Source organism: Watersipora subatra, chromosome 5 (genome assembly GCF_963576615.1).
Source record: "Watersipora subatra chromosome 5, tzWatSuba1.1, whole genome shotgun sequence".
In the NCBI taxonomy this organism is placed as follows: domain Eukaryota; kingdom Metazoa; phylum Bryozoa; class Gymnolaemata; order Cheilostomatida; family Watersiporidae; genus Watersipora; species Watersipora subatra.
The window spans coordinates 34,570,712-34,589,533 of NC_088712.1; the positions used below are offsets into that span (position 1 = coordinate 34,570,712).

The 18,822-nt window shown below is 32.9% G+C and overlaps 1 protein-coding gene across 1 annotated transcript in view; it reads right to left on the reverse strand.

The window, feature by feature from the left end:
- Positions 1 to 348: 348 nt before the first annotated feature.
- LOC137396271 (neutral cholesterol ester hydrolase 1-like) overlaps positions 349 to 18,822 on the reverse strand; it is a 33,558-nt gene continuing 15,084 nt past the window's right edge. The window contains exons 3-6 of the mRNA XM_068082465.1: positions 14,012 to 14,119; positions 9,244 to 9,574; positions 7,451 to 7,577; positions 349 to 1,425 (exon numbers count right to left, since the gene is read on the reverse strand). Of these exons, the coding sequence (XP_067938566.1) occupies positions 915 to 1,425; positions 7,451 to 7,577; positions 9,244 to 9,574; positions 14,012 to 14,119 (1,077 nt within the window). The 3' untranslated portion in view covers positions 349 to 914. The remainder of the gene's footprint in view (positions 1,426 to 7,450; positions 7,578 to 9,243; positions 9,575 to 14,011; positions 14,120 to 18,822) is intronic.

The window sequence follows — 18,822 nt, forward strand, 5'->3', positions numbered from 1 at the left end:
GGCCGGTGGCTAAATAAAATATTCCTACTTCTGGCATGTATAGGGCAGGTGTCTAAATAAAATATCTAATAACACTTTCTCAACTTTCATTCGTATAAATGAAAGAAAAAATTTAAAAAACTATTGCTGAAGGCCAAAAGTAATACATTTCCATGAAACAGCATGAGGGGACTCTTAATATACATGACCTCTTTACATGCATGACCGTAAATCAGTTAATCCAGAGGTTAAACTGGGTTTGAACCGGTTTGACAGTGTAGTTTGATTTCTTCAGCTGAATCCATTCCTGCCTTGCACCTGATTGGCTAAGATTGGTTAAAATCAGCAGCTGAACAGAAAGGTTGTCTCTAACAGGTTAATTGGGTTTTTATTATGCCAATGATAAACAATTATATTGAATACCATTACCCGATTCCTCCATAAAGAGGAAAATATAACTGCCAAAATCAATTAAAAAATACAACTTGTTTTATAGATTGCTTGAATGTTAGATCAAAATGTGGATATGTATGATATGAAAACACTTGAGGTACTTGAGAGTTCATGTAGCTAATCATGAAGCTGTTCAATGGTGAAAAAAGCTATGAGTTGCATTGTAAAAAACCATGATTATAAATTGTGGAAAACACCTGGATTATGAATTGCGAAAAAGAAACCATGATTATGAATTGCAGAAAAAACATAGTTTATGAATTAAAAAAAAACCATGATTATAAACTGATAAAAACTCCATGTTGAATTGCAAAATAATTTGTGATTAGGAAGTGTGAAAATATCCATGACGTCGAGTCTTGCATATTTATGTTAACTTGTTATTATTACCACTAATCAGAAATATTGACTTGAAAGCCCAGATAAAATTTAAATAACCACAATTAAATAAGAAAATAAAAATTGTTAAGAGGTCTGCCACATCAGATGACAGTCTTTAAATGTTCTATTAGATCAGCAACAGCCTGTTTGGCTGAAGTGATCCGAAGAGGCCCAACTAGAAAATGAATAAACCCATGAAAACCTTGCTTGTAATTCCTGAGCTCACATCGAACATTCGCAGCCTGGCTCAGTCGACTGCAGTAAAAGATTCCATCGTCTCTAAGTATGTCATGCTGCCCCGTGATGACATACGCATCCGTAACATTGTCTAGTGTGTCAGCCATTAGCGGTGCAAAGAAAGAGTCAAGAACACGTGTTTCAATGTCTTTTACAAGTGCAGCATCCGAGCCGTATGACATGGTTGAATGTGGTAGAGAGGAAAGCTGGGAAAAACTACTGTCCTTCACGAGGTCTGAATGCACGTAGCTGCCGTATTTAGATCTTGTACTTTTTGATATATGCTTGTTACTCCGCATGAGGTGAAGGGCAGACTGTGGTAAGCCAGCGTAGTCAAATGCATAGCTGACCATCTTGCGCGGGCTCAAAATATGCCTACAAATAAGTTCAAATATACGCTAGCTTTGTGTTATAAAGTATGAAGGAATTAAACCTTTATGACAAGAAAGCGTAGTTAACTCACGATAAAATATTCACTAAATGTAGGAGGTGTTCTTACAAAGTAAACCTCCTTTACATTTAATTCCACTTAAAGCAAAGAATTTATGCAATGTTTTCGCTACCTATTATGTAAAAACTCCATATAGCGTAAAGCATCAAGTCGATGCAAGTTCTTAAATTCTATTTGAACAACAAGAGTTCCATAATTAGTCTTAACCATTTCATGGGCGAATTTTCAAAACTAAACCAGACTCCAATGGGCGAATTAATTTTCCAAAAAATCAATTTTTTTTAAAGGGTTCATACACTTTTCTGTGTGTTATTATGTGCATATATCTATGTTTAAAGGTGCATATGTATACATGTATATGTCCATAGGCACATATATATATATATATACATTATAAACAAATAAAAATGTATAACAGAAAATATATGCTTTTCATAATAATTGTCTATTTACAAATGATATTTTTTGAAAGCATTCTTCTTTACAAAGGCCCACATCACAGTCTTTGCACCATGTACTTATTCGGGTAACAAAGAGCTCCCACAAAGATGTACATCCTGGATTGACAGGCTCAAAAAACTTTTCAAAATATTCTACTGGTTGAGCATCTACTGCAGTAAATACTGGGCCTGTCACTGCTATAAACTGCTGAATTGTAGGAGATTTATCTCTGTTTATGTTGGTTATATTCTTCCAGGCACTGGCATCACTCCTACTCACATCCTCATCATTAATGCTACCAGCCTTTTCATCAATGTCACTTCCAGATGTAAAGTGATTCCAATCACAATCCAAACCTGAATCACTGTCATCTCTTGCTACTAAATCTAAAAAGTCACTGTCAGCTCTGAATCTCTTAGTAATTTCGGTACTAGTACTTGCTTTATTAGAATAATCTCGGGAGGTTTTTTTAGAAGTCGCCATGACGGTAAACTAAAGTCAAACTCTCGAAAAATTCGGTAAATAAAAGCTAAAACCGAAGCAAGAAAAATAAAAGTTGATAAATTATTTAGAACAATTTTCTAATTTTTTTTGAAAGTTTATTTATTCATCACTGCTAAAAACCATCGTTTTTTTCAACCTCTAAAAGTCAATTTTTGAGACTAACCGAAACTACTATATCGTAGCTTGCTATTGGTAAAAAAGTAAACAAAAAACGGCATTTAGCTAACCACAAACTGCAATAATAAAATACGTGATTGAAACGACAAAAACGTCGCTCTGCCCGCGAAAGGGTTAATTTTCGCTTTTGCCACACTTGGAGAGAAAACGATGTACAAAAGTATCTCTATTATACCTACTACCCTAGTACCCTGACAGTCTGTTGTGTAGTGAGAGATTATCAGGAGGGCTGATAAAGCACAGAGAATAAGTAACTGTGTATTTATTCAGATATACCTAAAGGTGGTTTATTGGTGCAGGTGTTGGAGTGTCAGTCTACGGAGCTGAATGTCACGATTTGGAGTATCGTTGAAAGCCATATTTTATTCTAGCCACTAACCCTGGCTTCAGAGAAACAAGATGGATAAACAGATACACCTCTTCCTATTGTAAATATATATTTTGACTTTATTTTAAACATTTACCATATCTTGTTTTTCAGCATAAAATTTTTTGTTCACAAAAAAATTTGAACACAAATAGATTTAAATTGACATTAAGGTTTCGTGCTCCCCTTAACTTTAACTGAGCATAAAACTCCCGCAATCATGAACCCTAACCAAGTACAAGTTATAGAAAAACAAAAAAGTTGTCGATAAAAAACAATAATATAACAGTTACTGTACAGTTATTAAATTAATAAGTAAAATTTTTTTAAGTATAATTATTAAATTAATAAGTAAAATAAGTAATTTTATAAGAAAATTTTTTAAAATTACTTACTTATAAAAGTTATAAAATTTTTTTTTCCTTTTGAAGGCCAAAAGGGTGAGTTTGGGACAATCTTGGAACGGACTAAGCAATTTACATGTATTTTACTGTTCGTATAAGATAAAATCCCTATAACGTAAATGTTCTTGAAATGGATTATTTATGTTGCAGGAGTGTCAGCTGTACTTAGCTGTCATTAGCCAAACATGAAAATGTTTTATAAATACAGTAGATGCTCCTACAAGGTAAATTAAACAACTTCACAAACAACACTTGCGGCAATAAACCGCCTTTACATACTTCTGAATAACTGTACAGGTCTATGCTTTATCAGTACACCTGACCGTCTCACATGGCACACTAGACTACCAGGGTACTAGTATGTATTATAGAGACACACTAGACTACCAGGGCACTAGTATATATAATAGAGACACACTAGACTACCAGGGTACTAGTATGTATAATAGAGACACACTAGACTACCAGGGTACTAGTATATATAATAGAGACACACTAGACTACCAGGGTACTAGTATATATAATAGAGACACACTTGACTGCCAGGGTACTAGTATGTATAATAAAGACACACTAGACTACCAGGGTACTAGTATATATAATAGAGACACACTAGACTACCAGGGTACTAGTATATATAATAGAGACACACTAGACTACCAGGGTACTAGTATATATAATAGAGACACACTAGACTACCAGGGTACTAGTATGTATAATAAAGACACACTAGACTACCAGGGTACTAGTATATATAATAGAGATACACTAGACTACCAGGGTACTAGTATATATAATAGAGATACAGTAGACTACCAGGGTACTAGTATATATAATAGAGACACACTAGACTGCCAGGGTACTAGTATGTATAATAGAGACACACTAGACTGCCAGGGTACTAGTATGTATAATAGAGACACACTAGACTACCAGGGTACTAGTATACATAATAGAGACACACTAGACTACCAGGGTACTAGTATGTATAATAGAGACACACTAGACTGCCAGGGTACTAGTATGTATAATAGAGACACACTAGACTACCAGGGTACTAGTATATATAATAGAGACACACTAGACTACCAGGGTACTAGTATACATAATATAGACACACTAGACTACCAGGGTACTAGTATGTATAATAAAGACACACTAGACTACCAGGGTACTAGTATATATAATAGAGACACACTAGACTACCAGGGTACTAGTATATATAATAGAGACACACTAGACTACCAGGGTACTAGTATATATAATAGAGACACACTAGACTACCAGGGTACTAGTATGTATAATAAAGACACACTAGACTACCAGGGTACTAGTATATATAATAGAGATACACTAGACTACCAGGGTACTAGTATATATAATAGAGATACAGTAGACTACCAGGGTACTAGTATATATAATAGAGACACACTAGACTGCCAGGGTACTAGTATGTATAATAGAGACACACTAGACTGCCAGGGTACTAGTATGTATAATAGAGACACACTAGACTACCAGGGTACTAGTACATATAATAGAGTTACCTCTATAAGTCAAGAGAAAATGATATTTCAAAGGCTAATATTGTGTCTATATAGGGCTTCCGGTATTCAAATAAAATTTGAGAACTTACGACTTGACGAGTTGAGGAGTTGTGTTACACGGAATTTCTTAGACTAAATGAAGAAGACTATACTTTTTTGTTATAAAGCAAATACTTTGTATAAATTCTTTACGTTAAGTGAAGTTTACATTATAGGATGTTTATGTTATAGGATCTTCCACTGTAAGTACTTATATATAAATCTTATAGTCATAAATTAATCCTGTTTCTTAACCTTTTCACCACCCGCTGTCTTGCGACAGTTTTACATATGAAATATTGATGACTATTGAAAATGAATGCTGTATTATATCTTAGACTTATATCTGAGCTTCTCCGCTTAATCTCTCCAAACCATCTAATAACTTTAGAAGGAACATTTTTATATAACACTTTCTATTTGGAGATTCTTAGCAGCTTTAATGGAGTGTATATATCATCTTATATATCAATTGGTACATTCGACTTGAGCTAACTTCCAATCACTGGAGTCTTGCAAGATTAAATATGTAAGCTATGTACTGTAAGTGTGTATGTATGCTATGTACTGTACATATGCTATATACTGTAAGTATGTATGTGTGCTATGTACTGTACATATGCTATTATTATAAGTATGTACGCTGTGTACTGTATGTACGCATCATACTGTAAGTATGTGTGTACGCTATGTGCTGTATGTATGCTATATACTGTAAGTATGTATGTGTGCTATGTACTGTATGTATGCTATGTACTGTAAGTACGTATGTACGCTGTGTACTGTAAATATGCTATGTACTGTAAGTATGTATGTACGCTGTTTACTGTAAGTATGTATGTGTACTATGTACTGTAAGTATGCGCACTGTATACTGTATGTACACAACATACTGTTAGTATGTATGTAAACTATTGACAGTATGTATGTACTGTAAATATGTATGCACGATATGTGGGTATTTATGTTTATGTACGTATGTACACTATGCAAGTATTTATGCTATGTACGCATATAAACCATGTAAATATTTATGCTATGTACATATATATACTATGTAAGTATTTATGTTGTGTACATATATACACCGTGTAGGTAGTTGTGTATGCTATGTATGCATTTATGTTACGTGTAATATACGCTATGAATGAAGTTAAGTTATGGACATATATACGCTACATAGATATTTATGTCATATACCTATCTAAGTTATGCAGATATTTATGTTATGCACATATACCATGATACCTCTATTTTTTAACCCTTCCCCTGCAGTGGCACTTTATTAAATGTTGCTATTACGGGTATATAGAGATAAAAATGTTAAAGTGGCGGTCAAATGGAGGTGACATTTAATTAAAGGGTGACACTCTATTTTTCAACCCTTCTCCTATAGTGGCGGTCAAATAGAAGTGACGTTCAAATAGAGGTGGTGATCAAATAAAGGTTTTATGGTATATGCTATGTAGATACTTTTGTTGCGTACATATGTATTTTATTCCTTTGTCTAGCAATTATGTTCATATTGTATACAAAGCTTGTCCTGGAGTCACCAACCCCTCATATAAACTCAACCTGGCCCATTGCAAAAATAATAATACAGTCATACTTTGACATATGAGTGCCCCAACAAACAAGAAATTTGAAATACGGGCAAAACTTTAAGCACGATTTTGCCTTGGACAGTTCTTGATGCGGCCGTTAGGTGATCGGGTACGTGAAAGCTCGCTTACAAGAACAGCATCGCTCGGTTTTTCTCATTGGATCAGTTTGAGAAAAGCTCAATTGAAGGCTAAAAGTGAAAGCGAGGTAAAACAAACAAATAGGGAAGAAGATAATGAAAAAATGAGAACGAAGACACAATTATAATGAAGTTTTGTGAAAGATTAAAATTTACTATTAAGCATGTTACTATTATTACTGTTTTGAAAGCTAAATTCATGTAAGTTAAAGTTTATATTATGTAGCGACACACCGTAGTATACCAAACGCTTTGTTGTCAAGTCTCTCACACCGCCATTAGTTCTCTCACACCGCCATTAGCTGCTACAACTGTTTCCAAGGTAAGGACTCCATACAATACTGTACAAAATAACGTTACATTGTATTGCACATCATGACCTCTATATAAGTACAATATTTGTTACTTTGTGGGCCTAAGTGTTCAGTTAACGCTATGAAAAACATGTTTTTCCGCCGAAAAGTTCTGTTTTAAATGTTTTTTGAGAGGGTGAAAACAGATCAATTTGTGTATTTAGTTATTTTATGTAAGAAATATTGCTCTGAAATACTTGAGAGAATTGACATCCGAGTGTGTCGGCATATGACTGCTATAGTGAAGAATATTGAAAATAGTTGAATGATTACACTATTAATAGTGTCAAATTTATCATAATTTGTACTCTAGAGACATCATCTTGTAGTACTTCTCATACAGACAAGTAATTATACACAATGACTTTGAACTCACTTGAGAGTGTCTGCGTGTTCTCTGTAAGAAGGAGTTTGAAAGTCGAATGCTTGTAGAGTAGGGAAGATCAGGACTTGTAAGCGAATCTTTTTCTTTAGTTTAAGAGCGACAGCTGCTGCCAGGTTTCCTGTTTAAAATGACATGTTTTATGTTAGGTGTCGCTGTGTAAAACCATGCGGTTAAATTTGGACCATATAAATGTTTTAAATGTAAAAGTTTCAACAATATAAAACTCATTCATTGCTTGTTTGCATGTACATATTAAAATATATAATAATACTGGCAAGAGAAAAATTACTTAGATAATAGCCACTGCATTATTACTATTTTACACACCAAAAAATCTATTTTTAGTGTAGAGTTCTATTTGGTTAAAGTTTTAGTAATACAGTGTACATATAAGTATACTGTATATGCATATATACTCTGTACATATAAGTATACTGTATATGCATATATACTCTGTACATATAAGTATACTGTATATGCATATATACTCTGTACATATAAGTATACTGTATATGAATATATACTGTGTACATATAAGTATACTGTTTATGCATTTACTATTTATATATTTACTTATACATATTTAAATGAAAAAATTGATGCAGCTACACAGAATGGGTTGCTGATACTTGCAAAATGCGTAAAGCATTAAATATATATATTTAATGCTTTAGTTCTATTTCTTGTGTTGCATGCATTTTACATTTTACTGATATATTTCTCTTACATATATAAAATTAATAACAAATTATATAAAAAAACCAAATAAAACAAAAAAAATCAAGAGAGGAAAACTTTCACAGGTCTGCTCAACGGCTCTATTTTTAAATGTCTTAAAGTGACAACTTTGCATTGCGTTCATGTACGGCTTTATCTTGTTAAATTGCAATAACATTTCCCAAAATGAATGATCAATGAAAGCGCACAAATACTATTTGGGTTGCAGAACAATCTTAATAAAAATTATTAGAGCACAGAAGATGCTCCTAGAAAATAAACCTCATATAACATAAATTCCACATAACGTAAAGGATTTCTGTAAAGCTTTTGCTTTGCTTTCACATAAAAAAATCCATACAACAAAATGGAACGTTTCTCCAAATAAGAAATACTTGAAGGTTTACTAGCAACAAAATTCACATTACAGTTATTTGGTATCAAAAGTTTCACCATGTCTTACTCTGCTGTGTTATAGGTGCAAAATATGTGGAAATGTGATTACCAGCTCTTAAAAGCTCAAAAACAAACAGTTAATCGCAGCCATCACGAAAACGCCGTAGATAGGAATAGCTGTCTAAAAAAATGAAAAAAACATTGATTTAAATTGACATCAATGGTATGAGCTCCCCTTAACTTATTGTAAAATTATGGCAATCATGAACGATAAACCATGTCAAATTGACAAGTGACAAATAATTATCGATATAAACCATTAATACTAAACTTACTGTCCAATCTTTAGATTAAAAAAGTTAAGTCTAGTTTCCTTTTGAAGGGCCAAAGTGATGAGTTTGTAAGATCTTGTAAAGCATTAGACAATATACATGTATTAAACTGTTCGTATAATATAAAATCCCTACAGCGTAAACATTCCTGGAACGGATTATTTACCTTGCAGTGTCTACTGTACATTGGAAGAAAACGACAAAGATTTTAGAGATGAACAGAAGAAAATCTACTGCTGCTATAGCCACTACGGGTAGTTAGTGTCGTTCCATTACAGACTTCTACATCCGCCGACACATTCTGCCATCTATCAATCATCTGGCTTGTCTACAACCTACCTCCAGCACTGTCCCCAGCAACTATTATCTTGTTTGGATCTACAGCCAAGCGCTTGTGGTTTGTTAGTACATAATTGGTGACTTTCAGGCAATCTTCAAATGCTGCAGGATAAGGGTATTCTGGGGCAAGGCGGTACTCCACGGATAAGCTAGGAATTCTTAGGCTCTCCGTCAAATTGCTAAGCAGTGCGAATGGGGACCTGGAATTAAGCACCTGCCATCCTCCTCCATGGAAATAGATGATGATAGCTCCTGGCGTAGTTCTCACACTTTCTGAGCTGTCATATTTGAAATGTAGCACAGGAACGCCTGCCATTTCCTCCTCATGAACCTAATGATTTTCAAAGCGTGGTCATTTGGCATTAAAAATACTTTTGAAAATGTTTCTTCTTTGAGATACCAGTAAACTTTGAGATATGAGCATACGAGCTGGTTATCTATGACCACCATATGGCCACTGTATGACCCTATATGGGCACTGCATGACCCCTATATGACCACTGTATGGTCACTATATGACCACTGTATGGCCACTATATGACCACTGTATGGCCACTATATGACCATTGTATGGCCACTATATGACCACTATATGGCCACTGTATGGCCACTATATGACCACTGTATGGCCACTATATGACCACTGTATGGCCACTATATGACCACTATATGGCCACTGTATGGCCACTATATGACCACTGTATGGCCACTATATGACCACTGTATGACCACTATATGACCACTGTATGGCCAAGTATGCGAGAGACCGAGCGAACTGCATCGCTCAGTCTTTCTCCTCAAATCAGTTTGAGAAAAGTTTTTAAAATGTTAGCTAAAAGTTATAGTAAACGCGAGGCAAAAAGTGCAAAACTGGAAACAGATTTTAAAAACTTGAGACAACTAAATTAAAAACAAGTTTAGTGAAAGATAAAAACATAGCTTCAAGGGTATGTTTAGTGAGCTGAATTCAAAGCATCTGTTACTTAGTTTAATGTACAAAGGTTTAGTGTACCGAACGGGAGTAGTCAGGTCTCTCTCAGACTGCTGTTAGCCTCTACTTCTGTCTCAAAGGTGAACAATTACAGTAGTGTACATAGTAATGTTACAATTTATTGCAGATTTTAACAACTACTAGATACTAAATTACAACAATTAAAAATACACTTTTCCACTGTAATATCCTGTTTTAAGTCTTTTTTTCATATTATGGTAACAGATTGATTTGTACCTAAATATTTTATATAGGGAATAGTACCTTGAGATGTGAGTAAATTGACATACGAACTCAGTCCTAAAATGCATTTTAAGCTCATATGTCGAGGTATGACTCCAACTAGGGGTATGCGTCGTATGTTTAGTAGGGGTGTGTAGTAGTCTACAATGTAGTAGTCTACCCCGACTCCAACTAGGGGTATGCGTCGTATGTTTAGTAGGGGAATGTAGTAGTCTACAATGTAGTAGTCTACCCCGACTCCAACTAGGGGTATGCGTCGTATGTTTATTATGGGTATGTAGTAGTCTACAATGTAGTAGTCTACCCCGACTCCAACTAAGGGTATGTCGAGGTATGTGACCAAGTAAGCAGTTATTCGCATAAAATATGTTGTATGATGAAAACAATTTTTAACATGCTGATATAGTTGACATGTTGATGTATGTTTAACATATTGGTGATACAGCAGGTGATACAGCAGGTAAATGCCATCAATACATAAGGAGAGTTGATGATAAAAAGATAGAATTAATCGATGTACCCATAGATTTATTAATAAAGCGGATAGAGCTAAGGAATAGACTATATACTATGGTAGAGTGGTTGATTACGCAGGTAGAGTGGTTGATTACGCAGGTAGAGTAGTTAATTACGCAGGAAGAGTGGTACATAAGAGTAGCCAAGCAAAGTTTCAGACTTTGTGTGTAGGACCGATAAGTTGACCAAAAATACTTCTAAGGAGTTGTCAGTACACTATCATTTAAAACTTGACTTTTATTTACCATATTGGCCATGCTGGTTAGATACACGTAGGTGTTCATTCTGTTGCAGTAAATTGTATTTCCACACTTTGAGCCGCTGACTAGATTAGCGCAATACAGTTGTTTTGATAATATAAACAAGTCCTACACATGTGCTGCTTCATATGTAAATCTCGCCCGCTGACTTACAGATGCAAGTCTCGCCCGCTGTCTTACAGATGTAAGTCTCGCCCGCTGTCTTACAGATGTAAGTCTCGCCCGCTGTCTTACAGATGTAAGTCTCGCCCGCTGTCTTACAGATGTAAGTCTCGCCCGCTGTCTTACAGATGTAAGTCTCGCCCGCTGTCTTACAGATATAAATCTCGCCCGCTGCCTTACAGATGTAAGTCTCGCCCGCGGTCTTATAGGTGTAAGTCTTGCCCGCTATCGCAATAATACAACAGTTTATCAGCTGACATTATATGAAAATTAAAGCTCATTATAAAAGATCAAAATTAACAGTTTAAAGTAAGCACTAGCAAATTCTCGACTCTGTCACAGAGTATTGTACAATTTACCTTCAGGATACGACTTTGATACATTCCAAGGTTAGCATCGTATGGTGAAAAAAGCGTACGTATGGGTATAGAAACCATAGTAATTATACAACGCAAACATTCCCTGATAAAAATCGTCAAAATTTTATATAATTGCTGTACATTTTGCAAGTTAGTAACAAAATAGTATGGTAACCTTAGTAATTATAGTTACCTATGATAACTTCATTGTATTTGGTGTATTTATGGGCTTTGATATGCAATAAAATGTAACATTATAATGTAACATACTCAGCGCAAACCGTAGGGAGTTCTTACCTTCATGACAAACGTACACATAACATAAACTTTGAATTCACCTCAAATAAGTTTAGCTTACTAAACACACAAACTTAAAGCTAAGCTTTAGTATGTGTTTCTAACTATTTCACTGAATTTCAACTTTTTATCACTAAAATTTTATCGATCATCAGTTTCCGTTTTCGCTTGCACTATAACCTTTAGCAGACCTGCTGGAAACCCCATTGAGCAAGAAAGTCTGAACGATGCAATTTTCGTAATGAAGTGAATTTTGTTAACAGGTTAAAAGAAGTTGTCTGACCTTTTGATTGAAAGAGTCGCAACTCCAACTTTGCTACTGGTTTTGAAGGGAAAATATTACTGTTTTACACAGGAGAATTGTTGGACTGAGAAGAACCAGCCATCGTTTATCTTTCAGGCGTTGTAAGAACATTGTTGGCAAACGGCTTTACGGTGACTTTGGTTATTGAAGCTTATTGTGCTTATTGACCTACGTAATAAACACAACAACTTCAAAATTTGAACTCGGGCAAATAATTTGTTGAATTTGTACGGTAAAAAAGATTTTCATGGCCAGGTGAAAAGTTATCATGTTCCAGTTTGTAAAGTGAAAAAATCATATAACAGGTAGTTGTATCCTGAGGGTGCCGCTCCTTGAATAGCAGTAATGTGTAATTACCAGACTAAACACGCAGTGGACCAAATGGACTTGGGACAAATATTTGAAGATATTCTGCTTGTCCGAACCAATTTCCAACCAAATTTTCTGTTATAAAAAGGTGTAACTTAGATTTGCTTATGTGTTGAAATGCTTATGATTAGCTGACTAATCACTACTTCATATAGACATATACAGGGACACTAGCTGACTACTCAGTACTTTATATAGACATATACAGGGAGACTAGCTGACTACTCAGTACTTCATATAGACATATACAGAGAGACTAGCTGACTACTCAGTACTTCATATAGACATATACAGAGAGACAAGCTGACTACTCAGTAGTTCATATGGACATATACAGGAAGACTAGCTGACTACTCAGTACTTCATATAGACATATACAGAGAGACTAGCTGACTACTCAGTAGTTCATATGGACATATACAGGAAGACTATCTGACTACTCAGTACTTCATATAGACATATACAGGGAGACTGACTACTCAGTACTTCATATAGACATATACAGGGAGACTAACTGACTACTCAGTACTTCATAGACATGTACAGAAAGACTAACCAACTACTCAGTACTTCATATAGACATATACAGGGAGACTAGCTGACTACTCAGTACTTCATATAGACATATACAGGGAGACTAGCTGACTACTCAGTACTTCATATAGACATATACAGAGAGACTAACCAACTACTCAGTACTTCATATAGACATATACAGAGAGACTAGCTGACTACTCAGTACTTCATATAGACATATACAGGGAGACTATCTGACTACTCAGTACTTCATATAGACATATAAAGGGAGACTAACTGACTACTCAGTACTTCATATAGACATATACAGAGAGACTAGCTGACTACTCAGTACTTCATATAAACATATACAGAGAGACTATCTGACTACTCAGTACTTCATATAGACATATACAGGGAGACTAGCTGACTACTCAGTACTTCATATAGACATATACAGAAAAACTAACTGACTACTCAGTACTTCATATAGACATATACAGGGAGACTAACTGACTACTCAGTACTTCATATAGACATATACAGGGAGACTGACTACTCAGTACTTCATATAGACATATACAGGGAGACTAGCTGACTACTCAGTACTTCATATAGACATATACAGAGAGACTAGCTGACTACTCAGTACTTCATATAGACATATACAGAGGGTTGTAGACTAAAGTTGTAGACTATGCCATCGTAATGCTGTAGCTTATGAGCAAAGACCACTAAGAGTTGCGTTCACCTGAATGTGTGGGTTGAAGGCATGTGATTCAGGTATTTTCGCCAGTGAAGACAGGAGTTTTCTGATGATTGGACGAGGTTGGATTCCAGAGTATTCTAAGGCACGGTCCTGAAGAAAATATAAAGGTACCATAGCGACAGGCCGCCTACAACGCCTTCATTCTGTGGCCATCATTTATTGATTTAGAATAAGGAGACAAGTACGCTTGTTGCTAATATTGAGAGTTACACCTTATGACTGTATTTTTGGCTCTTGTTTTAAAGCACTGTAGCGTCTAAAACATTTTCCAAAGAATTATAGTCAAACCTTTACTTATGATGACCTCAGCAAATAAATTTACAAATAACATATAAAATAAACCATGCTGTTGATTTTATAAACTTAATCAGTTTTTAGCATTGCAGTAGAGCGAAATGTAGTAAGACCTGTCATAGTCGCACTTTATTATAATACATCATATAGTCTCATCGTTATAACATATCATAGAATAGTCTCATCGTTATAACACATCATAGAGTAGTCTCATCGTTATAACACATCATAGAGTAGTCTCATCGGTGTAACACATCATAGAGTAGTCTCATGGTTAAAACATATCATAGAGTAGTCTCATCGTTATAACACATCATAGAGTAGTCTCATCGTTATAACATATCATAGAGTAGTCTCATCGTTATAACACATCATAGAGTAGTCTCATCGTTATAACACATCATAGAGTAGTCTCATCGTTATAACACATCATAGAGTAGTCTCATCGTTATAACACATCATATAGTAGTCTCATCGTTATAACACATCATAAAGTAGTCTCATCGTTATAACACATCATAGAGTAGTCTCATCGTTATAACACATCATAGAGTAGTCTCATCGTTATAACACATCATAGAGTAGTCTCATCATTATAACACATCATAGAGTAGTCGCATCATAGACTAGTCTTGTGTTGTTATAACACATCATAGAGTAGTCTCATCGTAAAGTGAAGTTTCGATAACTTTCAATATAAAAATGTTGTAGTTTGGGTAGAGTTGGCTAAATTTCACCACAAATTTACCAATCAGCCGATTGGACATCTTATGAGTTTTATGTCAACTGTTCGTCTGCTCAGAGTAGAGCTAGTTGGGTGAGTGTGACTCACTCACGCTTACCTGGCCGATATCATATCGCCCATGAGAATGCTCAAACATCACTCATGCGTTTATACCTAAAGAAATGATTTAAAGGCAGTAGAGTCATCCATGCGAAATAGATTAATCAATTGGATTAAAAAATCAATGGCTGGGTTTTATCAATCAATCAATCAATCAATCAATCAATCATGGGTTTTAAACAGTACCATCGCTGATTAATTAGTCAAAGAAACTTGTTTTTGATATTTTGCTGTTCCACTACCATTTGGTACAAAAAACTCGAAATATTGAAAGAGTAAATAGTAGGTAAATTCATTAGTGGATAGTTTGGAAGGATTTTTTAGAGTCAGTTAGGAACCAGAGTCAGTGTACATAGTAAACAATAGAACCTAACTCAGTTGAATGTGACTGAATTTCTAAATGACTTTGGCTGCAAGCTCATCATTAGAAGGATTGTGGGTGCAGGAGATTTATTCTACCAAAATAAATATGTAGTTGGTCAGAAAATTATAAAGTACATAGGCCTATATATTCAATGTAATATTATAAAGTACATAGGCCTATATATTCAATGTAATATTATAAAGTACATAGGCCTATATATTCAATGTAATATTATAAAGTACATAGGCCTATATATTCAATGTAATATTATAAAGTACATAGGCCTATATATTCAATGTAATATTATAAAGTACATAGGCCTATATATTCAATGTAATATTATAAAGTACATAGGCCTATATATTCAATGTAATATTATAAAGTACATAGGCCTATATATTCAATGTAATATTATAAAGTACATAGGCCTATATATTCAATGTAATATTATAAAGTACATAGGCCTATATATTCAATGTAATATTATAAAGTACATAGGCCTATATATTCAATGTAATATTATAAAGTACATAGGCCTATATATTCAATGTAATATTATGAAGTACATAGGCCTATATATTCAATGTAATATTATAAAGTACATAGGCCTATATATTCAATGTAATATTATAAAGTACATAGGCCTATATATTCAATGTAATATTATAAAGTACATAGGCCTATATATTCAATGTAATATTATAAAGTACATAGGCCTATATATTCAATGTAATATTATAAAGTACATAGGCCTATATATTCAATGTAATATTATAAAGTACATAGGCCTATATATTCAATGTAATATTATAAAGTACATAGGCCTATATATTCAATGTAATATTATGAAGTACATAGGCCTATATATTCAATGTAATATTATAAAGTACATAGGCCTATATATTCAATGTAATATTATAAAGTACATAGGCCTATATATTCAATGTAATATTATGAAGTACATAGGCCTATATATTCAATGTAATATTATAAAGTACATAGGCCTATATATTCAATGTAATATTATAAAGTACATAGGCCTATATATTCAATGTAATATTATAAAGTACATAGGCCTATATATTCAATGTAATATTATAAAGTACATAGGCCTATATATTCAATGTAATATTATAAAGTACATAGGCCTATATATTCAATGTAATATTATAAAGTACATAGGCCTATATATTCAATGTAATATTATAAAGTACATAGGCCTATATATTCAATGTAATATTATGAAGTACATAGGCCTATATATTCAATGTAATATTATAAAGTACATAGGCCTATATATTCAATGTAATATTATAAAGTACATAGGCCTATATATTCAATGTAATATTATAAAGTACATAGGCCTATATATTCAATGTAATATTATAAAGTACATAGGCCTATATATTCAATGTAATATTATAAAGTACATAGGCCTATATATTCAATGTAATATTATAAAGTACATAGGCCTATATATTCAATGTAATATTATAAAGTACATAGGCCTATATATTCAATTATAAAGTTCGTAGGCCTATATATTCAATGTAATATTATAAAGTACATAGGCCTATATATTCAATGTAATATTATAAAGTACATAGGCCTATATATTCAATGTAATATTATAAAGTACATAGGCCTATATATTCAATGTAATATTATAAAGTACATAGGCCTATATATTCAATGTAATATTATAAAGTACATAGGCCTATATATTCAATGTAATATTATAAAGTACATAGGCCTATATATTCAATGTAATATTATAAAGTACATAGGCCTATATATTCAATGTAAAATTATAAAGTACATAGGCCTATATATTCAATGTAATATTATAAAGTACATAGGCCTATATATTCAATGTAATATTATAAAGTACATAGGCCTATATATTCAATGTAAAATTATAAAGTACATAGGCCTATATATTCAATTATAAAGTTCGTAGGCCTATATATTCAATGTAATATTATAAAGTACATAGGCCTATATATTCAATGTAAAATTATAAAGTACATAGGCCTATATATTCAATGTAATATTATAAAGTACATAGGCCTATATATTCAATGTAATATTATAAAGTACATAGGCCTATATATTCAATGTAATATTATAAAGTGCATAGGCCTATATATTCAATGTAATATTATAAAGTACATAGGCCTATATATTCAATGTAATATTATAAAGTACATAGGCCTATATATTCAATGTAATATTATAAAGTACATAGGCCTATATATTCAATGTAATATTATAAAGTACATAGGCCTATATATTCCATGTAATATTATAAAGTACATAGGCCTATATATTCAATGTAATATTATAAAGTACATAGGCCTATATATTCAATGTAATATTATAAAGTACATAGGCCTATATATTCAATGTAATATTATAAAGTACATAGGCCTATATATTCAATGTAATATTATAAAGTACATAGGCCTATATATTCAATGTAATATTATAAAGTACATAGGCCTATATATTCAATGTAATATTATAAAGTACATAGGCCTATATATTCAATGTAATATTATAAAGTACGTAGGCCTATATATTCAATGTAATATTATAAAGTACATAGGCCTATATATTCAATGTAATATTATAAAGTACATAGGCCTATATATTCAATGTAAAATTATAAAGTACATAGGCCTATATATTCAATGTAATATTATAAAGTACATAGGCCTATATATTCAATGTAATATTATAAAGTACATAGGCCTATATATTCAATGTAATATTATAAAGTACATAGGCCTATATATTCAATGTAAAATTATAAAGTACATAGGCCTATATATTCAATGTAATATTATAAAGTACATAGGCCTATATATTCAATGTAATATTATAAAGTACATAGGCCTATATATTCAATGTAATATTATAAAGTACATAGGCCTATATATTCAATGTAATATTATAAAGTACATAGGCCTATATATTCAATGTAATATTATAAAGTACATAGGCCTATATATTCAATGTAATATTATAAAGTACATAGGCCTATATATTCAATGTAATATTATAAAGTACATAGGCCTATATATTCAATGTAATATTATAAAGTACATAGGCCTATATATTCCATGTAATATTATAAAGTACATAGGCCTATATATTCAATGTAATATTATAAAGTACATAGGCCTATATATTCAATGTAATATTATAAAGTACATAGGCCTATATATTCAATGTAATATTATAAAGTACATAGGCCTATATATTCAATGTAATATTATAAAGTACATA